The sequence below is a fragment of the Tubulanus polymorphus genome, chromosome 1, assembly GCF_964204645.1.
Source record: "Tubulanus polymorphus chromosome 1, tnTubPoly1.2, whole genome shotgun sequence".
In the NCBI taxonomy this organism is placed as follows: domain Eukaryota; kingdom Metazoa; phylum Nemertea; class Palaeonemertea; order Tubulaniformes; family Tubulanidae; genus Tubulanus; species Tubulanus polymorphus.
The window spans coordinates 18,789,968-18,817,540 of NC_134025.1; the positions used below are offsets into that span (position 1 = coordinate 18,789,968).

General features: G+C 37.2%; 2 protein-coding genes across 2 annotated transcripts in view; both read right to left on the reverse strand.

The window, feature by feature from the left end:
* The window catches only part of LOC141915452 (mitochondrial import inner membrane translocase subunit Tim9-like), a 49,656-nt gene extending 27,117 nt beyond the window's left edge, over positions 1-22,539 (reverse strand). The window contains exons 1-3 of the mRNA XM_074806985.1: positions 22,480-22,539; positions 6,128-6,168; positions 111-206 (exon numbers count right to left, since the gene is read on the reverse strand). Coding sequence (XP_074663086.1) covers positions 111-206; positions 6,128-6,160 — 129 coding nt within the window. The 5' untranslated portion in view covers positions 6,161-6,168; positions 22,480-22,539. The remainder of the gene's footprint in view (positions 1-110; positions 207-6,127; positions 6,169-22,479) is intronic.
* On the reverse strand, positions 9,573-22,442 carry LOC141915450 (poly(A) RNA polymerase gld-2 homolog A-like). Its single transcript, XM_074806983.1, has 2 exons — positions 22,343-22,442; positions 9,573-16,369 (listed from the first exon to the last, which is right to left on the reverse strand). Exons 1-2 carry the CDS (start codon positions 22,352-22,354, stop codon positions 15,020-15,022), a joined length of 1,362 nt encoding a protein of 453 aa, XP_074663084.1. The 5' UTR covers positions 22,355-22,442; the 3' UTR covers positions 9,573-15,019.
* Positions 22,540-27,573: the final 5,034 nt, after the last annotated feature.

Genomic DNA, 27,573 nt, shown 5'->3' on the forward strand with positions numbered 1-27,573 from the left:
GATATTAAATCATATTCATGATAATTTAGATTTTGTAAAATGTTGGCGACATACCAGGTTGGGGATACATTACAATCAGGACAGGACATAACTGAAGTCAGACAATTTACCTCACTATCAGCAATTTTTCGACTTGTGAAGTCATGAATACAATCAGCAAAACACATTTCTGATAAGCGATTATAAGTCACAAGGAACTCGCGAAACTGAAAAAAAAAAAATTATCACTGGTTTGGAATATATACACAGGAAATTGGCAAAATCTGCCCAAGCGAACAAATTCATCATGAAGCCATGGAATTTGATTCGATTTTTTTAAATTGACTTCTACAAAAGACTCAGATGTGGATTCAGACAGTAGCACTGTAGACAAGCGCTACCGTCGCGAAAATTTATGCCTTTTTTGGTTTTTTTTTATCCCCAAAGTAGAAAGGGCACATTTAGTCATCCCTTTCAATCACAAAAGTATAAAAAGCACATTTTTACAAGACGAGGCAGATAATTTCAACCAAATAGCACCATTCTCCAGGATTTCATCTTTATTGCCAAGAAAATACATCTCAATACAGTAAATTTTCTAGAGCACTTTGCATTAGGCCTTTATTCATTGCTTGGAAATTGTACCAAAAAGCAGCAAATTTAAAAAAATTTCTGGACTTCCGGACCCCTTGTTTGTCATGATTCACAAATATTTTAAACTAAAAAACATGTAGTTGGTTCTCCTATCCCAGTACGTTTGAATGTCAAAGATTATTTTTCATTAGACTGGCTGAGTCAATACAACAAAAATGGACAATAACCCAGTTAGATCATCCTTTGCTTCATAACGATCAGGAACTGTCAAGTAAAGATAGGCTGAAAAGTCTTTGAGAGATCCATCAATTGATGATGATGATGATGAGCCCCAAGGGGCACTACGCTTTTCACATTCACTTTTCATAAATCAAATGATGCACAATCTGTGGGTTATATTTGTCAAAAACTCTCCCCCGATCAATAGACAATAGACATGTTTTATAAGTAACAGTACTAACAGAGAGACTAGGGCTGGCACAAACAAATACCTCAGATCAATCATTACCGATCGTTTAACGAATTAATTAGAATGTAAAATAAAATAAAATGAAATTCGTTGAATTTGAATTTTTTGCTCAAAAAAGTAAAATTGACCTCGACATTTTTTGCAGAATAGAACTTCATTGAATTTGCAATTTGTGCACATGGCTAATATGCATATCAAGGTCATCTATCTGATTTGAGAAAAATATATTTTTCCCGAACAATTGTCAAGGATATATATTCAAAAGTGCATATAAAACTTCCTCCTAAAAACCAAATTGACTAATGGTATCACAGGAATCGATCTAACAATTTCAAATCTTAAAATTAATCCCGGAAATAAAACAGTCGTCGATACTGCAGAATCACTTGAACACCAGGGGCCAGTTGCACAGTCACTTAAGTCCAAAAGTGGTCGTAAATCGTAAGACTCGTCTTAAGTTGTTAGATTAGCTATAGAACCAAGTTGGTCTTAGACTGATCTTAAGTCTAAGCCATGACTATGCAACCGGCCCCTGAAGTCTTCTGCGGCTAAGCCAATCAAAGAGGAGACAATGCTTTCTGATGATCTATGACGATGTTGAATGGGAGGACCACAGACTTAAGAATTGAATGAATTTAATTTTTCTGCCGAACGATTTAGCCAACGCTATTTGTATTGTTAAACCTCATTAATGCCATTCGGTTAAAGGCGAAACTAGTTTAATGTTTTCCATCATGTCCCAGCCAAGAGATTTGTATCAATCAAGATTTGTATACAAAAACCCATTTATAACACAATAATTTTGACAATTTCGCCTACACAAGATTCGTATTCAAAGTACAACTGTAAGGGTAATCTCGACTGACTGGTTTTTTCTGCATGAACTGTTAGGCCATATTGCTGAATAATGAAAACAAAAACAGGACGATTTTTCTAAATGCAAAATACTCTGATGCATAATAGGTAGATAAACCGGACTTGTAAACGTACACCTCAAAACGTCGCACAGAGAGCGATGATCTGATGATCTATGACGATGTTGATTGGGAGGACCACAGACTTTGGTTAGTGTCACTGAGGCAGGCTGACGATTGCTTGTTTGTTTTTTGTTTGTTTACATCATTCGGACCTTGGTTTTTAACCCTATTGGATTGTTCATTTAACCTCACGACGGCCTTTAAAGTGTTGCCCGCACACTGTAAGCAGCCAGCAGGACTCAAACCCACTTGTCACTCGACTCAGCACTGGTAGTGGATGCAACAGCATCACGCCTTATCTCACTGAGCTACCAAGGCCGCTCGATTCAATTCTAAAATAAATTGCCCATGGGCAGTGTGGTTTACCTTGAAAGCTAGAGGTTAAAATCTTTTTAATTCGTGACTTCAAAGTTCTAGAAGTTTATATTGTATTTTATCTTTCTTAAAAAATTATTTTGTAGCCAAATAAGACCAGAGATAAACATTTGTTTATAGTCTACGTCCAAAATTTCGTAGGGTACAAATAAGCGTGGCAGGGAAACTATTTTATATTTTCAAAAAAATATATTTCACAATTTTCAGCGGGGGCGTAGTATTAAATCGTTTTAAATCCTGGAATTTACCACTACAATATTCAGACCTCGACCTATACCTATAGTTTGCTGCTTTAGTATTTTCAGGTCACAAGAAATTACAATTTATTACAAATTCTATCAAACAGAAAGCACAGCGCATATCTTCTGCTACGGACGATTATTCAGCCTGTTATCAAACGTGCACGCGCCAAGCAGCGTTACAGCATCACCACATAGTAGTCTGTATGAGCGTGTGTTTGTGTGTTTAGCACTCCCGCGCACGTGGAGGCCTTGTGAAGTGAATGTTCACTTCAATCTCAATCAACACAATCACCGGGTATCAAAATTAAACAATACCTATGGCGATATGTGAAATAATTATATTCTCACCAGCAATTCGCACATATACGGCACCTAGTCCAATGAAACGTTCGCCATTAATGGCTTTCCCATAATTATTTTAGTAGCGCCCGAATTCCCCGTATATCCCAAAAACAGCCAATCACATTCGCTCATAGAGACGACGCCCTTTAAACAAAGTTGACCATGTCATCGACGGAGGTTCATCATGTCTTCAATCGCATCGATTACACGTCGTATAACCCGAGGCCCAATGGAAAAAATGCTCACATAAAAAAATGCACCGCGAGTTCACATGAATTGGCTCAATACCAACCTCATACTGCTGACAAAGGTAAACCAAAAACTACAGTAGTGGCAAATAACCATCGCAATATTGCAATTTATGACAAACAACATGTAAATATGGTCACTGTTGTGGTGTTCAAAGCATTGAAAAGATAATATGAGTTATTTTCCCGGCGCGCATTACAAAGCGCAGCTATCTGCCGAGTGCGTAAGGGGTTGCTACCACCTCAAGTTAGAGGTGGGCAGAGCATCTTAAAGTGAAAACTTATCTTAGAATATAGCCCAACAGATGGAATTTTACAATAAACTGTCAGTCAACTGATTGATGATACAACATGTTTATTCTGGGCGTACTTAACAGTGATATTCTCCTCCAATAAACAACTCTGGTAAAATTGAATAAAATAATTTATCATTATTGGTGATATCGTTTCATCTACCACATAACTAACAAGAAAAATGCGAAAAACTTTTTGGGCCAATTGATCATAAATCCGGCATCGCTATCTTGTAGGGAATAATTGAAACATTACTTTGAGGCATTTTCAGCTGTGCCTAATGTTTTACGAGAATGGAGTTACAATTTGAAGTAACTATGAAAATGAGAAGAGTCGGCGCTTTTTTTTTTACTACGACCTTCGATCGATTGTACTAGCATTGGCATGACGTCATAGATGCCAACCAATGCTTGGTTCTTGGTGTGCCCTCCGTCAGAGTCCGACAGGAAAACGTGTTGATGCAAGTTACACAGCAACCTTGAATATCTAATCACAGCGTAATGTGACAAAAGCACTTTAAGAAAACGTGCCGGACAAAGAGAGCAAGCTGAAGTTAGTTACATGTGACACAGGATCCAAAAATTCTATATATGGAACGTGTAAGGTCTGCAACTAAAGAGGGTCCTGATGGTCGAGGAAATAAAAGGAAAGATATTGTTCCATATTTTGAATGGGTAACAAAGACGAATGATGATGGTTTCAAGATAACTGCTAACGAAAGTCTTCCATCATCCTTTGATGAAGTGGTAGGAAAATTCCTATGATTTAATACAATAAATTGCCCATAGGCAAAGTGTGGTTTACCTTGAAAGCTAGAGGTTGTTTGGAGTAAGGGCATTGCTTGAAAAATCTTTATAATTCGTGACTTCAAAGTTCCACAAGTTTATATTGTATTTTATCTTTCTTGAAGAATTATTTTGTAGTCACATAAGACCAAAGATATACATTTGGTTACGGTCCACGTCCAAAAGTTTGTAGGGTACAGGTAGGCGTGGCAGGGAAATTATTTTATATTTTCAAAAAAATATGTTTTACAATATGAAAAAAATGTTCAAATAAGGCCATCCCAAAATAATTGTCTGTTTGCCGTAACACCGACTCAACTTTTTTAGATGAGTCGGTAGGTAAGAAAAAATGTTGCTAAATTTTTGGGCAAAAAAAAAACAAATTTATCACCTTTTTACAATGGAAACAATATCGCAAAAATCATCTACATTGCGCATGGGAAATTTGTCTAATAGCGTAGATTTCGAGAATTATTCTAAAATTATAACTTCGTCCAGAGCGTCATCTCTGTGTTAAAAATGAAACAGTACATTGAATATGTGCGCGGTTTTACGTGACCAGCTTTGATATAGTCACTATGAGAATGAATGGCAGCTTATTGGAACACTGCCAGTTTCCTGGAAAACTTAAATAAGGCCACATTGACAAGGCATGTTTTCAAACGATGCACAAACATATATAATACGTAGCTCATACGTAGGCAGTGGGTCGGTCGGCCGTTTATATCAACAATAAAATTTATTTCAATGATTCCCAGAAAAAAAGTTTTCACTCGGTACCTTTGAAGTCGGGTCGGTCGGGTTACGGCAAACAGACCATTAATATGGGATGGCCTAAAATTCATATGATGTCACATATCAGAGGGTGGCTGAATATTGGGTCATGGAAACCTCTTCCAATGTTGGCTGCGGAAGTTAAAATACCGGTACAGAAGAAATCGGTTATTAGATCGTTTTAAATCCTGGAATTTACGACTACAATATTCAGACCTCGACCTATACTTTTAGTTTGCTGCTTAATATTTTCAGGTCACAAGAAATTACAATTTATTACAAATTCTATCAAACAGAAAACAAAGCGCTCATCTTCTGCTACGATTATTCAGCCTATTTTCATGTCAAATGAGCAAGCGTTACAGCATCACCTTGAGTAGCGTACCGTACGAGCTTGTGTGTGTGTCGTGCAGCACAGGTGGAGGCCTCGTGTAAGTGAATGTTCGCTTACACTTCAATGTCAATCAAATCAATTACCGGGATTAGAATGAAACAATACCTATGGCGGATGTGTGAAATAATTACATCCTCACCAGCAATGAGCATTTAAAATTTGCACGTATACGGCACCTAGTCCAATGAAACGTACGCCATTCTATGGCTTTCCCATAATTATTTTAGTAGCGCCTGAATTCCCCATATATCCCAAAAAACAGCTAATCCCATTCGCTCGTAGAGACGACGCCCACCAATCGAGGTCATTGCAATTTTATACGCGAGAGCTAACAATTTTCCCGCCAAAAACAGTTTTTCGTAGAATTTTAACTCAGTTGACCATGTACATCGACGGAGGTTCGCCATGTTTTCAATCGCATCGATTATACGTGGTTTAAGCCAAGAACCAATGAAACAAATGCTCACATAAAAAAACGTACCGCGATTTTACATGAATTGGCTCAATGCCAACCTCATATCGCTGACAAAGGTAAACCAAAAAACGGGACCTCTGAATTTATACAACTTGTCCATTTATCCGACTTTTGCCGATCCGACTTATGCTAAGTTTACTGTATACATATCGCAGTCAGTAGGTATGAGTTATCGTTACCTGTTTAACAAGGTCTTGCGTTTGTTGATCCATATTTCATCCTAAAATCAAACGAACATACAGTTATATTGAAAATTATCATTAGCAAGTCAAGGTTAGATCCACGAACATAACTTCATAGGGCATGTATAAATGAAATATGTTGTATGCAATGATTAAAATTAGCATTTTTTCTTTTCAGCCAAAACAAAGTGAAATTAGATTATTTAAATTGGCAGTGCGATCAAATTGCGTTATGGACTATCCATACAACATATCCACAGAAGATTGGGTAGATTTGACCACCCAAAATCCATATGCCACGCATACCTTTCCTTCATGTCCTCCCAGGCCCTTGCCGAGGGGAGGTTCGGGGTAGCAAATCGACACGCTAAAATTTTCATGGTGCCCATCAAAAATGTCAGTGTCAAAATCATTGGATACAAATTTTGAAAAATTCGGATATAAATTTCATGTTTTCTTATTAAATTGAAAAGCATCCATTCTCAAATGACTTATTCAGGTATCCAAGGTACTTCGTATTTAAGATCTGTCCTTCTTCAATAGGTAAGTGCGACTTTTATTTTTCTTGAAACAAAACTGCCCCCCAAAAAGCTTGGCACGGGCCTGGCGTCGGACAGCTAAATAGTTTGGTGATCCATAATAAATAAAATTTCATACATTACTAATGCAGGAAAATGCAAAATTTGCTGGGAATAAACTTGTGATGAATTTTGTCACACAGAGCCAATCAGGCACACTGCAATCAGATTTCCTGCAGACAATAGTAATGTGATCATAAGAGACACAAACCCAATTACATTTACTGAAAAATTACATATATTTTAACTTGTGCAAACTGAATTGCTCTAACAGGCATATTTTTTCTGTTAACATTTGGTTAGGGTAATCAAGCAAACTAAGTTGATCCTGGTTTAGCAACCAATCAATGTAATTTGCAGAGTATTGAAACCACAGAGAGCAGTTGCTATACAACATTATTTAGGCATCATTCACTCATTATGTAAGCATAAAATTGGAATTTCGCAATCCCCTCCCCTGACCACAAAATCGGTCATTTTTTCCAACTACAGTTAACTTTACAGCACGCAATTGCACTTACCCCTCCCTCTCACTTAACACGTACGTAATAAATGAATGGCTCCCCAATAAAATCTTAATTTTTGTAAAACTAACTAGTTTTTGTGGTCTCTAAAAACAAAATTTGAGTTGTTCTCGACAATATAATCTACGGGGTGGTTTTTAACTAGTTTTCATGGTCTCTAAAAACAAAATTTGAGTTGTTCTCGACAATATAAGCCTATGAGGTGGTCTATGAAATTTCTTTGGGAAGGCCCCCACACCTCCTGATCGTCCCACGATAGTGTCTTGAAGCAGTATTCAAAATGGGAGACGCTGCGTTAAATTTGCTGCAAACATATCGCACATGTTGAAACGGTTCAATTTTCGGATGCCACAAATCGTATGTGAAAATTGCCTACAGCTGATCAAACACGCTATGCAAATTTTGGTGCAACATCTATTATCTCACACAGTGTCCCCTGCTTTACTAGTTCTGTTCATCCTCCCCCGGCCCGGATTCGAACCTGATGGCATTGAAATAGCCACGATAACCGAGTGATGATGCAGGGGCGGATCCAGGGTTAATGTCGAAGGTAGCACAACTTATAAAAAGGGCATTCTGAAATTTTGAAAATCTGCTTTTTGCTACAATTACTAAGCAATTAATGTCCTGGCGCGAAGTGCTTTCTAGCACATTAACTGCATTGAGATGTAGTTTCCAGCCAATAAAGACAAATTCTTGAAAAATTATGTGCTCTTTGTTTAAAATTATCTACCTCGTCTTGTAAAAATGTGCCCTTTCTACTTTGGGCATGAAAACAGTTTTCTACAGCGATGACCTTAGGTTCGAATCCCTGCCGAGGGAGGATGATTGAAAACTGTTTTGTTTAACTTATTTGATAATGGAATCAAGTGCACTGACAATGTTTTTGTTTAATATATTTGATACTGGAATCAAGTGCACTGACAAATGGAAGGGTAATTCACGTTGAGTGCCAGCTACGAATTAACTTATACCGGTACTTCCGTTTGTCACCAATGCAGGCTATGAATATATTCGTTAAGATCCTTCATATTTACATATTGCTTCATATTCTATGCTCATTGACTATGAAACAGCTCCAGCGCCAACCTAGAAGTATATTCGTGTGGCACCTGGGGTCAACACGGTATTATCAAGCTGGTATCCACTTAAAACTTATGCATTAGTCCAATAGTGAAAATTCTTTTAACTGTTATACCCATAAAACATATGCAACAAGGTCCAAAAGGTCGAAGACAGATATTTCTAAAATTGGGTAGGAGTGGACTACGAGCAATTATCTCAACTGAGATAATTGCTCCATAGAGAAACCATTAGAATTGTTTGGTCAATGGCCGGTATTTTACTAGAAATGATGACAATATGAGGGTCAAACAGTGGGCTATGCTAGGAAGTTAAGGGAATTTATCTGAGCTTTGCCGTGATAATGTTGCTCACATACGATATGATTTTTTTGAACTCCTAGTAAAATAGGGACACACCATAACAAAATTGTAACATTTTTTTATTTGTTCAAGCTTAATTTCTATTTTCCTTAAGAAAATATCCAGTGCGGTATTTTTGAGTGGTATTTCAAAGGGAACTCAAAACGTAACAGGTGAACATGTATGGGGATTTCTCTGTAACAACTCTGCCCATGTTCATAAAAACAAAATGGTGCATTTTTGGATTCATACAGCAGTAAGCTTAATTGACATGCGTATGTCCACGAGTGGTAAGCTTAATTGACATGTGTATGTCCATGAGTGGTAATTCCCGTATAAATTAATTCGAAGTTCCTTTCACGAGGCACCACTTTCAAATCGAATTACGAAGGTACGTACAATACCCCAGTGAAATTTATTACTTGTTCCTTATTCCTTATCCCGTTACTTATTGAGAATTCATCTCCCAATAAGGAACAAGGAACAAGTAACTTGTTCCTTGTTCCTTATTCAGATTTTCTCGTCTTTACTTATTGAGAATTCACCTCCCAATAAGGAACAAGGAACAAGTAACTTGTTCCTTATTCAGATTTTCTCTTCTCTACTTATTGAGAGTTCATCTCCCAATATCGAATTACGAAGGTACGTACAATACCCCAGTGAAATTTATTACTTGTTCCTTATTCCTTATCCCGTTACTTATTGAGAATTCATCTCCCAATAAGGAACAAGGAACAAGTAACTTGTTCCTTGTTCCTTATTCAGATTTTCTCTTCTTTACTTATTGAGAGTTCATCTCCCAATATCGAATTACGAAGTAACAATCACAAGAATGACATTTCAAAACCAGAAAGAATTACAAATGTGACGATTTTACATTCATTAACTTTAGATTTATTGAATATTACTTGCAACTGTGAAATAACATCAACATTTAGCCACTTATCACACATTATTTATTTAGATATATATATATACACATAAACCCTTACCTTCTGGTAAATGTTTATGTACGAAAAAAAAAACATTCAAATGGAATAATAGTTTTGTGGACAATAACAATGTATTGGAATTGGCTTGGTTCATGAAGGCAAAACATATAAATCTTCTTATCAACAATATATTATACAAAGGTTTTTACAAAATGAACACATATAACTTTGCAATGTATGTTACACAACATTCTATAGAGGTTGAGTGCTGGTACCATGAATTCCATGAAACTCGTTATAATGAGAGCATGAATAACAGTGAAAACAGTGAAAGCTGTGTACTTAAGGAAAATTGGATAAGTTTTTTACTGACTTTTGCATAAGGTGTTAGTCAAATCCGCTTCATCCGGATCCTAATTGACTGAGGATTTTATACGGATTACTTGAGAAATGAAATTTTAACCCAAAAGTATGAAAAATCTGGAAGTTATGGTCAGACAAGGTTGTTACTGGGACATGGACCCTTGAGTATTTAACATATCAAGTCGCCATAATGAAACTACATGTATAAGGTTTTTAGAGGCTATTTCTCAAAATCGTGTCATGAATATCTGACTGGGAATGTGGGAATGGCCACAGAAAGAACCTCACTTCCCATAAATGTAAGTCGAAAATCATATTCCTTATTGAAAGCTTATTTACAGAATAATTTTTTCGAATGGTCATTTTCATTTCATTTCTAATCGATACACTACACACTTTAGTAACACTGATTGACCAACATCCATATCATTTAACATTATTTCGAAAAACTATTGAATGCTCTATAATTATGATTTGGATTAACTTGGTAAAAATACATTGAATAGTGACATTTGGACCAGAAAATTACAACGGAATACAGATTAACAGTATTGGATTAACCGATAATTTCGTTAAATTAAAATTTGGGCTAAAAAATGTACATTTATGCCGAAAATTCGGATAAACCAGACACGGTATAAGCGGATTTGATTGTATCAATTTACATATTAGGGGAAGGACAGGGGTGAATGCAATTACAAAAAAATTTTGGAGGCTAGGGTCCAGAAGAAAATGCATTTTTCAGATAAAGCAGCCATGTCATAGCTACTAGCTGGGTCCCACCCTCCTTTGGTAATAGATACTTCTTAAAAAAAACATTGGAAAAAAGCAATTTTAAAGGTTTTAATGAATCTTTGTCTTGACAAAAATGGTGGCCTCAATAGGAATGCAGGGGTCCAGACCCCACACACCCCCTAAATCTGCCCTACTAGAAAATAATAGGGACCCTTCATTAAGTATGTACCCAAGCCAGAGCTCTTCTACCCCAATGCGTATGATCTGGGTACATAGTTAGGAAACTATTCAAAGGTCTAGGGACACCATGCCTAGAAGGTGAAATGTTTGACAATTTCAATAAAAAAATGCGATTTACGCAGATAGCGGGTTCCATGCGGAGTGTACCCTTCTTTATCAAGGGTTTTTGCGGTAAACCCTGCATTGAACCAGTGTTTCGGGCGTAGTGGAGATGCATAAGCAGGGTACAAAATGCGTATAGCTATAATAACTGGATTCTGTCTATGGACAGACGAAGGAACCGACGAAAAGTGAAAGCAATAGCCCGCTAGGACTTAAATCCTAAGTGGGCTAAAAAGGTGATAAAATTGGTTTTTGCCCTTAAATTTTACTTTAAAAAAAATTTCAACCTTCAATACCTACACACTATGCATGAAAACCTTAAAGGTCGAGTGCCCTCTAATTCCTAGTTTTTTAGGTTTACTTTCCAAATGATACTTAAGTATATAAATGATGACCTGGGATCAGCCTTCTAGAAAAAAAATCACTTATGTAGCTGGATCATTGTCCTATATAGCGTATGCATCGCGGCCCCAGCCGCGTGTCAGCGCCACATTCATGCGTCATCTTAGCCAAACAAACATACACGTGTGTGAACTCAGCACATAGCCTATATGTAAAATCTATAAAACAACATCATTCCTTCGCTTTATTCACAGCTCTACTGCTGGCTATCCATTGTATGTTTGTTGTGTTATGTATAACAGTATCATCAGAAAGAATTTAGGAATCTTAAACAACTTCTAAAAGGTTTAAATACGCTACGAATGGTGATTATGCGGTGCGGGATTAGAGACTGGAAACTGTTGGATTATTTCAGACGTACACTGCTTATTTCAAAAATCTATATAATAAAGCTAAATTCATTGTTTTAAATCAAATCTATTAGTTTGCCATAGCTTCGCTATTCATAAATCGTACCAAAAGTTAGTTATTCTTCAGTGGTACAACGCATGTGGAAATGTGTGTTGGACTACAATGACGTCAGCAATCGTGGGTTTTTCACAGCAAACGCGCACCTGCTGTGTACGGCAAACTGGTGAAAATAGCCGACTTTAAAGTTTTCTTTCTCAGTAATGGCTTTACCAAAATCAAAATTAGTAACACTTATCATTTATACACATATCACATTTAGAAAATAGGTTTTACACAATATTCTATTTAGAGGGCACTTGACCTTTAAGATAGCTACACAATATCACAATTTGAAGGCAATCAACTCAACAATAATGTTATTTTCTTTTTACCATTTTTAAAGTAGCTTTTTTGAGACTAACTGGTATTCACATTAGGGCTGAGCCTCGTTAGAAGGAATCTTGTGGGAAACAATGAAATCATCATACAAAATGGATTTTCTTTCTTAACCCATTAGCACTCAAGCCGCCCGTATCCGCCTCGGCACTTTTTTCGTATGCTGCGCAAAAAACAGTTATAATGGGATTCTAACCCAATAGCTCATGATAAACTAGACAACTCGAAATACCAAACAGAAATCAATATCCTCCCATTTAAATTTCTTAAGTATCTCGACTATGAACATGACAGATCCAAGCACTCTCTTCAAATCCAAGTAAGTAAGTTAGGATGAATCTCGGTGGGCCAAAAGGACATGATTTTGGTGGCCCACCTCATCAAACTTATATCACATGAAAGCCTTGACTATTTACTACAAAATAACACGAACTGATAATGCATGGAAATAAACAGCAAATGAGCTATTCAGTATCGTGATGAACTTGGATTTTCCCTTGAACTTTCTGAGGAGTAATTGACACTACATAGTGAAATTCCTGAGAGCTAATGGGTTTTTGTGGATTCATAGTCAAAGCTCGTAGTAACACCAGCAACATGACCATCAAAATTATGAGTGGAGACTGGAAACTGCAGGAATATTTCAGATGTACTGTGCTAACTTGATCAAGGATTGTTTTAAATCTATACAGACTACCTCGGATGTAAAGTAGCAGTCGGGACCAGATAATTTATACATTATATCAGAAATACGGTATATGTATATACCGTAGAAACTTTAGTATATCCGAATTTCATTTAAAACCAAGGGATATCCATGCATGCCTGCATGATCAAAAGACTTCAATGTGTTGAATAATCAGAGAAGTGGCTTGAAATTCCGTTCAAGTTTCATGCCGATGTTTGCAAATGCGATCTACTTATCATGGATCTTAAGTCGTTATCGAGGAGCATTATCTTCTCTCTTGTGTTAATATTTCATGAAAAATAACTAGACAAAAGTATACTAGAAATAGTAGTTAGATAAACTCCAACTCTCAAACACGCTGCTTTAAAACACGCGCTACAGACTGTTATCATATTGTGTAGGGCTATGATATCCCTATATGTAAGTGTTGTCATGGAAACAATCGATGAATCAGACATGAAACGTGCGTACAGCAGTAGGGCTATTGCACTGTATTTATGTACCAAAGGAAGAAAGTTTCATATGCGATAGCAAAATAGACTTCGCTACAGCGAAAGTCCTTAAGAAGTTCTGGGCCATGAATTTTCTTTAAGAATCCACCTTATCCAGAATGATATCCAGAATTAGACATCAGTAAATTTTCATTAAAAGAGCATCAGTCTTGGCATATATTATTTCATTTCGATAACAAAGGAAAATGTGTGATACTGCCGACCACATGTATTGGTTCTTAACATCAGTTTGGTTCTTAACATCAGTTTAACAAATGTTTTTTTCTATAGGACTGTTCAAGGATATCATTGCAATTATGGCGAAGGGTGAGAGGTGGTATAATTTACATAAAACATAGATACCAAATGAACTGCGCACAAGCAAATTCTTGGCGATAGAGGAATTTGATGGTATTACGGATGGCTGTATGACGAGCTTTGACTGTATAAAATATCTCAACCAGGAGATCTAGAAATCATAGTAAAAACTAGTTTTGTATTGCATTAAACCGATTTGTATTAAAATACGTTTCATTATACTAACTCATCAATTCAAGTCCTTTGATGTCAATAAGTCTATTAGCAAGTACAAGCAAGTACAGCTTCATGAATGCATATAAAAAATGCACAGCATTGTTTTAAATATAAAAGGGGACAGAATATCTTTGATGGATGGTCTTCAATTTAAGACCTGATTTTACATAAAACCAATTTTACTTACAAAATAACACTTCACAAAATTCAAAAAAACATGAACTTTCATCCTTAGGAACTACCGTACCATATTTCTACCATAGGCCCTAAACGTACTATATGTATTCAGTACTGACTCCCTCTTCAATTTTTTTTCTGGTACCATTCGTTTATTGACAATGAACAAGGAACTTTCAGGCCTGTAGCGTGATTGATTTTATGGGCAGTCTGTTTTCCTTAAAATGCAAGAATTTATTTAACAGTGCTCGAAGGTAAAACCTCTGAGTTGTGATGGCAAGTTCAAGGCTTCCCATTGAGTTTAAGGCTAGTCGCAAGTACGTGTAGGCAGGCCTATTTGACCAGGAGTACATGAGACAAGTCCCAGATTCGATTTCTGAAAATTCATTTTTCAAGTAGAGCTCTTTTTCGGATTGTGGGCGGTTCATCATAACCCCTAAATCCCCAACCCTCAAGCTATGGGCCCGACATTCTAGACATGATGATAGATGATGGCAGTGGTGATAACTTAACGTACATGCCTACATAAATAACAATACGGTAATTCTAACAAAGACATAACGGTAAATGCTTATCTCAAAAATACTGCTTAACAACATCAAGCTTATCAATTCAGTCACATGTTTCATAACACAAATATTCTTTAAGTATTTGAAGTAGACTCCATCCACTATTACATCAGTGAACTCAAAAAAAATGATTCATTGAATAACCATAAATTCTAACCGTAATGAGGAATGTGACAGTTGATTAAGCTAGTGGTTCAAACATCAAATTTTACTGTACATCATTTTATTCAAATTCAGCATGGCTAACAGAGAGTACAATATAATGATTCCCGTCAACTAAATTCGCACTGCAATTCACCAACTTAAATCAATCTAGTAAGGCAGTGTCTACCAAACAATGATAACTAGAATGGAGTCTCAAACAGTGAACTGAGATTCCTCGTTCTACGTAATCTCTGATAACTAGCATTGAACACACGCTTTATTCGATGGAATGTATATTCATCATATACAGACCGAGCCGTGTTTGATTTATCATACGGCTCTTCGATGCAAATGTGTTTCCATTGGGTTCGCGGCGGTATTTCGATACCCATCACCATATCCTTCGGCACCTTCATTCCCAAACGGACTGATATTGCATATCTATCGAAGTCAAATGTTTCTGAATAATACTTCAAAAATCCGAGAAACAATTCGCCTAAACTAGCATTGTTTGTGCAGTTATAATTAGGTAGAGCGTCACTTAATGTAAGAGTGCGTATATCTGTATCACAGTTAAACTTACTCGGTGCAAGTTTTTGTAGAGACGGCATGACTGGTGGCTCGGCTCCACATTGTAAATAGTGAATCAATAATAGTGTCAGTGAATAACTTGAAATAGTCATCTTACGTGCATCATTAATATCGTGAAAACGAGCCCAGTATTTGATATAAATGACCAATGGCCGAAGACGCCAATCCAGTCTCGCGTACGCCGCCAAGAGATGCGTATTTCGGATACCAACCCAGTTATTGACGTTCAGATCACATTCTACATTGGCAATTTGATCCTCAAATTTCAAGATTGGCACTTTCGCTTTGATGAGAGTCAGCTTTTTGATAAAATTGCACTTGCGTAGTGCCGCATGAATGATGCCAAGAATTTCAGGAGCTTCTTTCTTTTGGTCAATGAGACGATGAGATAGCATCAGACAGAGATCTAAATCGCTATGAAGACCTCCAAACCCACTCATCGACGATCCTACCATATACAGACCACAGTACGGAAATACTCCTTTCATTATGCTGTAGACAGCATCCCTTAGTCTCAGTTTTTTATGATACTGTTCTTCCGATTGATGGTTTGACATAAAATATAGCCACATTTCGTGGGACATATCATCACCCTCAGCAGGTCCAATCGACAATGGTAATGATGCTGAAGGTGGTAAAGATGAAGTTGCAGCATCATCATGATTATCCGGTAGGCCTATACAAGATCGCTGTCTATTGTTAGGACCATCTAATTGGCAGTTCTTTGTTCGCTTAGGTGCTACTGATTGAACATTTGGTTCTTGCTCATGAACCCTTTTAATGCCTTTTGCCATGTTAACAACCGGTAAACCTATCTCTTTCACCGCACGATCATTCAGCAAGCCTTGAAATGATGATGGTGGACAGGTCAAATTTCTAAATAGACGATCGAGGATAGGAGTCCCTTGGACTAGGTGGTTGGATACAACTCTTTTCTTACAGAATGAGCTACCACTTGGCTACAAGAAACATATACTGGTAATGGAACTGTCTGTCAAACATTTCTGTGCAATTGAATAAGCTACAGCCTACATGAATAAACCTTCTTTATGCATTCCAACAGACAAATAGACACCAGGGCTATGTTTTTCAGTGATGATAAGTTATCTTTGTGGATAAGCCTCTCCAGGTGATAGAATTCCACCTTTCCGGCGATTCATATCATAGGGATAAATCCTGTCATTAACACTGGAACCAGGGTACAGTTTCATGGAAAATTTTTCAAGGCCTACACAGTGTACAAAACTTGTAATTCAAATTGTTGTAGATGAAAATATAAAATACCCAAATAGCAACTAGTCAACCCCTGGTGGATTTTGTCAACCTCATAATATTATGGTCCCACTGTTGAGAGTACTCTTAAGGGATCAAATCCAAGAACAGTTAAGTAACTTACTAGCATTCATACTAAATTTGGTAATGATTTGGTAATAAACATTTTACCACTTAATTGATAGAAATATGGGAGACAATCTAAGAATGACCCATAGAACAAGCATTGAAAATCCAGTGAAGATCCAATAAAAATTGAAGGACAGGTGGCCACTCATAAAATAATGTTCCAGCCCACCCTCTCAAGCTCAAAACACAACTAGGGCTCCAGGGACACCCTGCCCACTTAGTGAAATGCTTGACAATCTGACAATTTCAATTTCCCCTGGTGAACATATAGAAGACAAAGACCTTAAATCTCACAATTACCATAGGCAGGGTTCCTACAGATCAGTAATTCCAAAATTCAAGGACTTTTCAAGGAGAACATTTCAAATTTCGAGGAGTATATGCATCACTTTCATATCCCAATTACTGGCGACTCCTTCTAAATCGGTACTATTTATCTTAGTAAACCATTTAATTCAGTGGAATCAGTGTTATAATAACTAGGCCTCAAACCTTAACATTTTCTAATTACCAATTTCTTAAAATTCAAGGAGTTTTGAAGGACTTTTGGGCATTTTGTTGAAATTCAAGGACATTCAAGGACCTTGAAATATACTTTTGGTTTTGAAGGAGTTTTCAATGAATCAAAGAGTCGTAGGGACCCTGCATGCATAGAGCTTGTCAATGGCAACAATTTTGGTGAACAATGGTAATGTAGCTACAATAGACACTCATATATGCCTTATGCAGGGTTTCCCTGATGCTGTTTTTTTTACCTTTTTCCACCCACGAATCATCCTCCCACGGTGCAGGGATTCGAACCTGAACGCATCGCTACACTCAGCCACAGCACAAACCCCTGCCACAGTAGACCGGGTGCGCATGTACATGCGCAGCTATGCCGCACGAAAATTTGTTGCACCAATCAGATTGCTTGTTGTATAATCGCTGAGGTAAATTTCATGGAAGAACTATAGGCTAAATGGGAAAACCCGGGCTAAAATAAAATGGAATATATGATTGGCTTATAATGACATCCAAGCTGCGCATGTAGCTGCGCACTCAGTCTGTGTGGCAGAGTTTCGTACCGTGGCAAGTCTCGAAGCCATCATATTCGAATCCCTGCCGGGGGAGGACTCCCACGAATGAGTACTGATGAAACCGAGATGGCCGCCAATTGTGTGATAATTGGATGATCAAAAATACCTGTTTCATTGTACTTTCTAAGTATATTGGTCCAAAGAATATTCATCCTAACTTGGAATTGATCTGATTAAAACAATTAGTAGTAGCAATTTGAAGAAATAGAAGCTCCAACCATAGGGGGCCCCTGGGGGAAAATCTAGAAATGGCTCAGTAGCTTTGTAGGTCTTGGTCCATAGAACATTCATACCAAATTTGGAATTGATATGGTTAAAACTGTAAGAGTAGTAGCTATTTGAAGAAATAGAAACCCACGATTTGATTTTGGCGAACAAAAATGGCTGCAAGTTGGCCATCTCGATTCTGACCGACCAGATGTTGGGCTGAAGATGTGTCTAGGGTAGATACAACCAAATATCAAGGCATTACATTCAAGCCTTCAAAACTTCCTAAAATAACTGGATTCCATCTATGGATAAAAAGTGAACGAAATAGTCCCAAGTAGGCTAAAAACTTTTTCAAATTTACACTTATCAATCATTGATATTGCAGTAATTCACACATTTCAGCTAAAATATCTCAAGAATGATTATTGTGTATTTATGTAACATTATCTATCGTTAAATATGAAAATTATTTAAGCGCTAATTGATCTTCGACTACAAAGTCACAGAGCACTCAACATATCCCAAACCCTATCTCTCGGCTATCCCAAAATAATTGTCTGTTGTTTGTCATCACCCGACTGACCCGACTTCAAAGGTACTAAGTGAAAACGTTTATTAAAACAAATTTTATTTATGACAAGAACCAGCTGCCCGACACACTCAGGGTTCTTACAGATCTACTAATCCAAAATTCCCTGATCCTTGAACCAAAATTCCATGATCATCATCATCAGCAGCAAAACGAGGCACCATAGTGCTCCCCAAGAAATTTTTGAAAATGTACTGCTCTTTGGTGCATTTTCCAAGCAATAAATTAAGTCTTGATGCAAATTGCTTTTAATTAAAAAATGTAATGTGCTTCAAGATCTTGTCATGGACACTTAAGCCAGAAATCTTTGTAGTCTGCTTTTGTGCATTTTTTGACTGCATTTTAATTGATTTGGTTATGAAAACTACTTCAACCGGCTAATCGCAATTACTAACTAAGCCATATTTCTAATATATGATCATGGAATTTATTCAGAACTCAGGGACTTATCAGAGAAGTATAATTAAGATCCCCATGTCTTGCCCTCTAAAAACTATTGTAAAGCAATCAAAGGCCATGTGAACTACTATCAGCTATTACATTGTCATTTGATGTTCTCAATTAAGATTAGGCCTACAATGACCCTACCATAACAGTAGAACATTCAAGAACACAGTATTATGTTTATTCTGTGATTCCAGCTTTGTGGTGACAAATCATGCTGTGATGCAATTCACAACTTGGAATCATAAAAGAGAGCTATCTGAAAACAGAGCTTCAGAAAATGACCAAGCTACTTTTCTAATTCCCTGACTTTGAAAACAGAGCTTCAGAAAATGACCAAGCTACTTTTCAAATTCCCTGACTTTTCCCTGATTTTTAAGGAGAGAGTCAGAATTGCCTGATATTCCCTACAGGGAAAAATAATTCTGAAATTTGCTGAATTTCCCTGATCCGTAAGAACCCTGCACACCGCCGAAGTAGGCCTATGCACTATGTATGTTTGTAGGCAAGTAGCCTATAAATCGTGTGAAAACGTGCATCAACGCGTAACATAATTTTCATGGAAACTGGCAATGTTCCAATAGGCTGGAATGTTAAGGGCGCATATTCAAATTATTGTTTCATTTTGAACACATGGATGACACTCTGGATGAAGTTAAAATTTTAAAATCTAGGCTATTAGACAAATTTCCTTGGCACAACGCCGATTTGTGATATTGTTTTTCATGTAGGGCCTAAAGAAGATGACAAACTAGTTTTTTGCCATAAAAATTCTTCCTACCTACTAACTAACCATGAAAACTTCGAGTCGGTGTTCCGGCAAACAGACAATCGAGATGGCCCTAAACCGTCTAGAGACCCTACACTCAACCCTAACTCTAGATCCTCTTAACCTTAACCATATCGCAACCCTTACCCTAAAGGCTAGGCCTACCTAATAAAATGCAGACAGTCTTCTGTCACGGGAGTATGTAATCGTATCCACCTGACTATGTTTACGCAACATGGGTTGCGTAGATTTTAGTTCCAACAACTGAATGGACATTGCTGAATATGTATGCGCAGAACTGTTGGACTTAGAAAATCTCAAGTAGAAACCAACGAAAATTTGGGTTCGAACATGAAACCCGTGGAATGCCAGCGGGAGGGCCCTGGACCCAGCGCCCTACCCACTGTGCCAACATGGCCAAGACTCAGAATTACAAACCTTTTAACTATCAACAATCTCCAACCTAACCCTAACGGTACTCTAAAAATAATAATAATATTACGATTTCCATTAGGCCTATAACTTATCCGTCGGCAAAATGATGCTAACACTTTCATAACCCCATCCCAAAAATGTTCATTCCTGTAGGTATAGGCCTGTTACCAATCAAGGTCTAGGGAATCAAAATAAAATACTGACAAACAAACAACAAATTTGTTATATCAAAATTCTGATAATTTTGGGGCGATTTCGTTGATTCAAAACGACAGGTCGGCCATGTTGCTGTGCTGATTACCACCTGAAAACGTCTCAACCAATAGGGCTAAGACGCATGAACTGTTGACATAATTTTGTTTATGACCATTAAACTTACCTTCATCATAACATAGGCCTATATAAAATCATTAGCAACACATTAAAATAATACATCCGTGGACACGTGATCTTAATGCATGGTTATGCTTGAAAAATTGGTTTAGCAAACTTTCAATGTCATAACATTTCAGTATGGAGTTGCCAATGCACCAGTAAATCAAAAACCTACGGGTGCCGGAAACGAAAATTAGCGCCTGCGTCTTTTTCCCTGCTACCAGAATCGTTATTTCTATTGCTGACACTGCTGTAGCGCTATAGATCGCCTACACACACGGGGATTCCTACACTATATGTGACGGGGCTTTCTTGTAAATCCTGTATATGCCTCGTCTGTCCGGAGGTCCACTCCACCAACCAACATTAAACAACAACGAAAGACCTGCGGGAACAGTGTAAATCAAATCAACATATATTTCAGAGTGGTTGCCTGGAAGGCGACCGCCAACAAACTAACACTGTTCCCGCCAAGACTTCAAACTATATGCAGACCATGAAGATGGCAGCACCGAACGGAGGCTATCAATTATACCGCCGAATAAACAGCCCGGCAACATATAGATCGCTTTAGTATGCGGGGAATACTTTTACTGGATAAAATTAAACTACAAAGCTTTTGCAAGTATTCGGCATAGTTTTCTCCATTATGATTATATATACAATTTCATAATTATTTAGAGATTTGTTCATTAACACTTTTCAGCACAAGAAACATTATACTTTTGGTAAGGTTAAAAAATATCAAACAAGGAACGCATTGCAGAGATGCTGGATTTATTGATGGGCGTATGATTTTAAAGATTGGATATCGAATAGGTTAAAACCATTTCAACCATTAGCCTACGATAGAATTCGATTTCTCAAGATTAAATGATATCATCAGAAAAATATTACAAACCAATGTTTGAAAAAAGTGATCTAATTGAGCTTTTAAAAACAGTAAAAATATGAATTTATGGAAATAAAAAGTTTGTTGTTGAAGATGGCGCTAGCTAGCGCTGTAGATCGCTCGGCTCGACGTTGCGGGTGAGGATGTCAGCGCTATTTGACGCTGTGGATCGGGTCCGTACGCAAGGACTAGTCGCTAATGCTGCGCTGTTACCGGTATGCAATCCACTTTTTTTCGCTGGATCGCCTCACCCTCTGTCCCGGCACTAATTTGCGCTAATTTTCATTTCCCGGCACCCGTAGGACGGGAACTTTCAGTGACTGGTGCATAACTTTGATTGAAATCCGTCATCGGAAATCGGCAACTGCGAATCCCTAGACCTAGACCTAGACCTCCCTGATAACAATGCAGAAATAATCATTAGCTAAATAACATTTACTAAAATAATGCAACATCGGCAAAATAATAAGTATAGGCCTATCCACCTCATCTAAAAAATTTCAGTGTGATGCGCAATTCACACGAGGCCAAAGGAATAAATGCACGGGCTGGCAATCTGGATTGGACATAAGAAAGTTTTGAACGGGGTTCGTACAGTTGGGGGTCACTGACACTTGACTAAAGACTTGTAAACAAAAGGTGAAAGCGTAACAACACACTTCGTCTACTCTTAGACTAGAGCAGGCCTAGAATCACGACGAAAAATGAAAAACCGCAATGAATTTGTTGCACACATACAGTGGATATCATCGTAGAAATGTTTGACAGACAGCAAGGAAGAAACGAGCCCTAACTTTCTAACAATAATAAGTCAGATTAAAAAATGCATATGCAAGCGATATACAACATATTGATGGCATATGCGCGGAACATACCAATTTAGTGGAGTATCAGCACTGAAGAGAGCTACGTAATGGTTGGCTCGATGTCAATTCCTCTCCAATTGGTTGAAAGTTTTCCATCACGACTCATGATTGGGTGATCAAAAAGTGGTTAGTCAGTGGTGTACCAGAACTTCGTTTTAAGATGGCGGCTATGTAGAGGGCGCCATGAGACAATACAGAGAGAACAGAACATTACGACTGTTCGAATAATCACCAACTCTAAGTAAACTGCACACAGACCATCTTCACCCGTCAAGGGATTCGAACCCACTACGCTAAAGTTGTTCCCCGAACCCCTTGACCCCTCACGAGTCGTTGGAGTCGTTACTAGCCGACCAGAATCCGGTCGTATCAATCACAGCGCTTGTAACAAACCATCAGTATTTCAATTCAATTCAATTCAATAGATTTATTTGCATAGAATACAATATGTAAACATATATACAATCTACACAGGTTAGCAAAGCCAGAAAGGCCGCTTAACGCTAGCACCCATACAAAAAATCAAACAAAGTACCGTAACAAAAATATACACAAATTATACAAATATGATTAACAAAATGACTCAGCAGAATGTGGATGCGTAATTATTAGACTGCCAGGACCTACATGAAGCTATCACTTTATTCGAGGCGTTTTTACGAGCATCCGATTTTTGCGATCGATCGTAGGAACGCATTTACGAGCACCGATTTTTGCGATCGATTTCACGATCGGCGTTTTTACGAACACGATTTTCCGATCGATTTTTGAAATCGACCAACTCGCTCGGCGAGCGATTTGGCGATTTGATTTCCAAGATGGCGGCACCGGGTAGTTCAAAACCATACATTTTTTTCCTCAACGTCGCCATATTTATGTCATGTGGTTAGCCAAATCCATCGTCATTTTTACGAACGTTCGATTCGATCGTACGATCGGAGCAAATCGTTCACGAAATCGATCGCAAAAATCGGATGCTCGTAAAAACGCCTTCGGATCTACCAGATTCAGGTTACTCATTTCCGGTTCTCCCGTACGTGTCTCACTGCCGGCAATACTTAAAATGCAAACTCGTGTCATTAGGCCTACCCTGCTGAAATGGCGAATGATTGTTTCCTGTTGTTGATCTTGATTATCGATCGCTATCAGTATCAACCCGATTGACTGCGTAAAACGACATTTTATCAAAATAGCTTAACACAAAAAGAACTTATGAATTATGAATGATCCGGAGGGCCGTTTTTTATCATTAACTTGACTACGGATCTAGGTAAAACAAAAGAATTTTATTTTTATCTGTTCCCCGTCGCTCCTTTTTTATTCAGCATATATATGGAAATAAGAACAAATATTTGTAATTTTTTTACTTTGAACATCTTAATTGCGGTCGCGTGTCTCTGACCCATCTTTGATAATAGATTTAGCAAAATCGAATCTGGAAGATGGGCTTTTTTAACATGTTTCTAGTTTTTGGCGGCATTTGAAGGTTCATGAAGATATCAAAAAATATAAAAAATTCAGAAAACTCTCAGTTCCCGTTTTTTTATACATAGACTTTGAACATTTTAATTGCGGTCGCGTGTCTCTGACCCGTCCTTGATAATAGATTCAGCAAAGTAGAATCTGGAATATGGGCTTTTTTAACATGTTTCTAGTTTTTGGCGGTATTAGCGAATTAGATCATTTGAAAGATCATACAGATTTCTCTAACATATCAAACATGCAGAAAACTCTCAGTTCCCGTTTTTTAATTAATCGAACATCTTTGAATATCTTAATTGACAACAGGCGCGCGCCTATTCAATTTCATTATATGGATATGTTACTGACTAATCATATTTGGCCTATAATCAAACCGACATAGAAACTACATTAATTAACGCGTATTGTGTTACGCCTTTTGATCGAGATAATGAGACAAATTTCGATTGAATTTCAAAGGACACTTTTGCCTTTTGTGCCATTTTGAATAGGTTACATACCATTGGTAATTTGCTTTAATCTTACATCGCGTATCTCTAGGTGGTCAGTTTCCGAAATGCAATCGATTTATCAATACTTTGAATATTATTATTGTCCCTACATTTTTAATAATCATATATCATCCTTATCCACTGATGATTCGGCGTTCCCCAGGATATAAACTCTAATGGCTATGTTCTCTATTTTTTCAGACACAGCACACAAGAGCTACCCTAGTCAGTAACCTGTCTGTGGTTTAGTTTCACGATCGGATATTTTCACAAACCACAGTCAGGAATGGGAAGGTCATTTTTGTATGAAATCTTCGTCAGCCAATTTGACTGACGAGTAATTTGCCTGGCATTTCATTGTCTCTTAAGATATCCGTCAAATTTTTGTTGTAATCGACACACAACAGATTCGTAGTTTGTCTGATACCTATAACAGCTCACCTGACGATCTTAATCCATGTGCAAATCGGCCGTAAAGTGAGAGTAAATTTCCGTAGAGTCAACAGCTGCCATTTTGAAAATTACTGGAGGTGCTGGCACCTGTGGACTGAGGCCAGGACAACAGCGCAAACTAACGAAGCGAAACGACGAAATTGAAAAATATTAAGAAATCAACCCTTATTCACATTTTTCTTTTACCAGAATTTATTATTTCATTATTTATAATGGAAAACACGAAGATTTGAAATATAGGTTGGAAAACCATCAAAAATAAAAATTGTCGTTTCGTCTTGAAAGTTTTATCTAAATCCTTGTAGGTCCCCTTGTCTTATCATGCCACATGTGCAATACAGAGAAATGGCGGCCAATGGCGAAATTTGTAAGGAAATTAATTAATTTCTCAAAATAATGTTGATTAATCACTCGAAACATACATAGAATTGGATTATTTCGAAAGGTACCTGTGTTAGTTTGTGAATTAAGCCATTAATTGTGGACTGAAGTGGATAGAAAGTATATTTTTGAAGTGTTACTTTTTTCAACCGTGTTTTGGTCCTTGTCATCCCTAACGTTGGTATAAGCCCATCCGATTATAAAAAGCTTACCACCAACGATTAGGTAACTAACTAGAGCTACCCCAGTTACACATACAAACGATTCACTTACGAAAATGTTTCATTATAATTAAATTTGTTCAGTAAATTTTTCAGTAAAAATCCCCCATCTCTTGACTTAGGGTGCAAGTAGATCTATGAAAGTGATGTATGCATATAAAGGTATCCAATTTATATATATTCAACTCTATGGTATAGTAAAAGAATATCATAAGCATACTAATTATTGTACAATTGAAAAATACTACAAATAAACAGTTCATTATCAAAATTTATCGCACAGCTCAAACCTATCGCAAGTTAAAAAGAGTTATCATACAGTTAAAATTTACACCAGCATGAATTCATTCTGAAACATTCCAAATGAAAAGTTAATTAATTCTATCAGTTCTAAGAATTTATTTAAAGATTTATCACGACGAAAAGGGTTAATTGTACAGTTCAAATATGTTGCAGGCGCCGACGTGCATCAATGATTTTTGCAAGTCGTCTGTCGTTGCCTTGCCCTCAAGGATACGATGGCAACGTTTCAGGTGATCCTCCATTGTTTCGAAATTGAATACTTTCAGAAATGCTTGTATGAAAGCTACACTTCTATCACAGGAAATCCTTTTCGGCGTTACAGTATTTTTATATCCATATAACGATTTCTCTGCATAACGAAACTGTGACAACCATTGTTCCATCATTACTTGTGTCTGATTGTCAGTTATCATTTCTGCTACTGCCAGGGGAGTATTTCTACCTGGAACCGGATTTGCCAAAACAATAGCGTGATAAAAATGATCTGGCTTTCCTGGGTCTTTCCGAACTACTGAACCGGTTGCATCGTAAAATATTGTATTTTTTGCAGCCACATCATGAAATGCATTTACACCGGCTTCCGAAAACATTATCACGCATGAAGGTAAAACTGATATCGATTGAATATAGCCTGTTTTCACATTTTCGGCAAAGAAAGGGTCAGCAATAAATTCGTCTTTAAGTTTCACAAGGCTTATGTGCACAGATCGTCGTGCCTTTGCAATTCTAATCTGGCTTCATGTTGCATGGTTCGGTTTTGGAAGTCAGTGAAACGTCGCCTTTTTTGACGAGGCAGACGAATATTGTCGGCTTTCCTTAATGGTGGTCCTTGTTCAACCAATTCTGCTGCTCGACTCGGTGGTTCAACCTAAAAAGTATAAAGTAACGATTCTTTAAATTTTGTGAAAAGAGATGTCATTTTTATTGATTATCTAACTTTTCGACTTTGCTTTCAAATGATGCATTTTTGATATGTTATCTTTAGATATCTTTATGATCTTTCATACGATATAACTCTCTAAATCCGCCAAAAACTTGAAACATGTTAAAAAAGCCCATATTCCAAATTCGACTTATCTAATTCTATTGTCAGAGACGTGTCACAGACACGCGACCGCAATTAAGATGTTCAAAGTCAATTTATTAAAAAACGGGAACTGAGAGGTTTCTGCATTTTTTATATATTATAGAAATCTTTATGATCTTTCATACGATATAACTCTCTAATACCGCCAAAAACTATAAATACGTTTAAAAAGCCCATATTCCAGATTCGACATATCTAATTCTATTGTCAGAGACAGGTTGAGACACGCGACCGCAATTAAGATGTTCAAAGTCAATTTATTAAAAAACGGGAACTGAGAGGTTTCTGCATTTTTTATATATTATAGAAATCTGTATGATCTTTCATACGATATAACTCTCTACTACCGCCAAAAACTATAAATATGCTTAAAAAGCCCATATTCCAGATTCGACATATCTAATTCTATTGTCAGAGACGTGTCAAAGACAAGCGACCGCAATTAAGATGTTCAAAGTCAATTTATTAAAAAACGGGAACTAAGAGTTCTCTGGATTTTTCATATTCTTAAGATGTTTTTATGATCTTTCATACGATATAACTCGCTAATACCGCCAAAACTATAAATATGTTTAAAAAGCCCATATTCCAGATTCGACTTTGCTAAATCTATTGTCAGAGACACGCGACCGCAATTAAGATATTCAAAGTTAATTCACTAAAAAATGGGAACTGAGAATTTTCT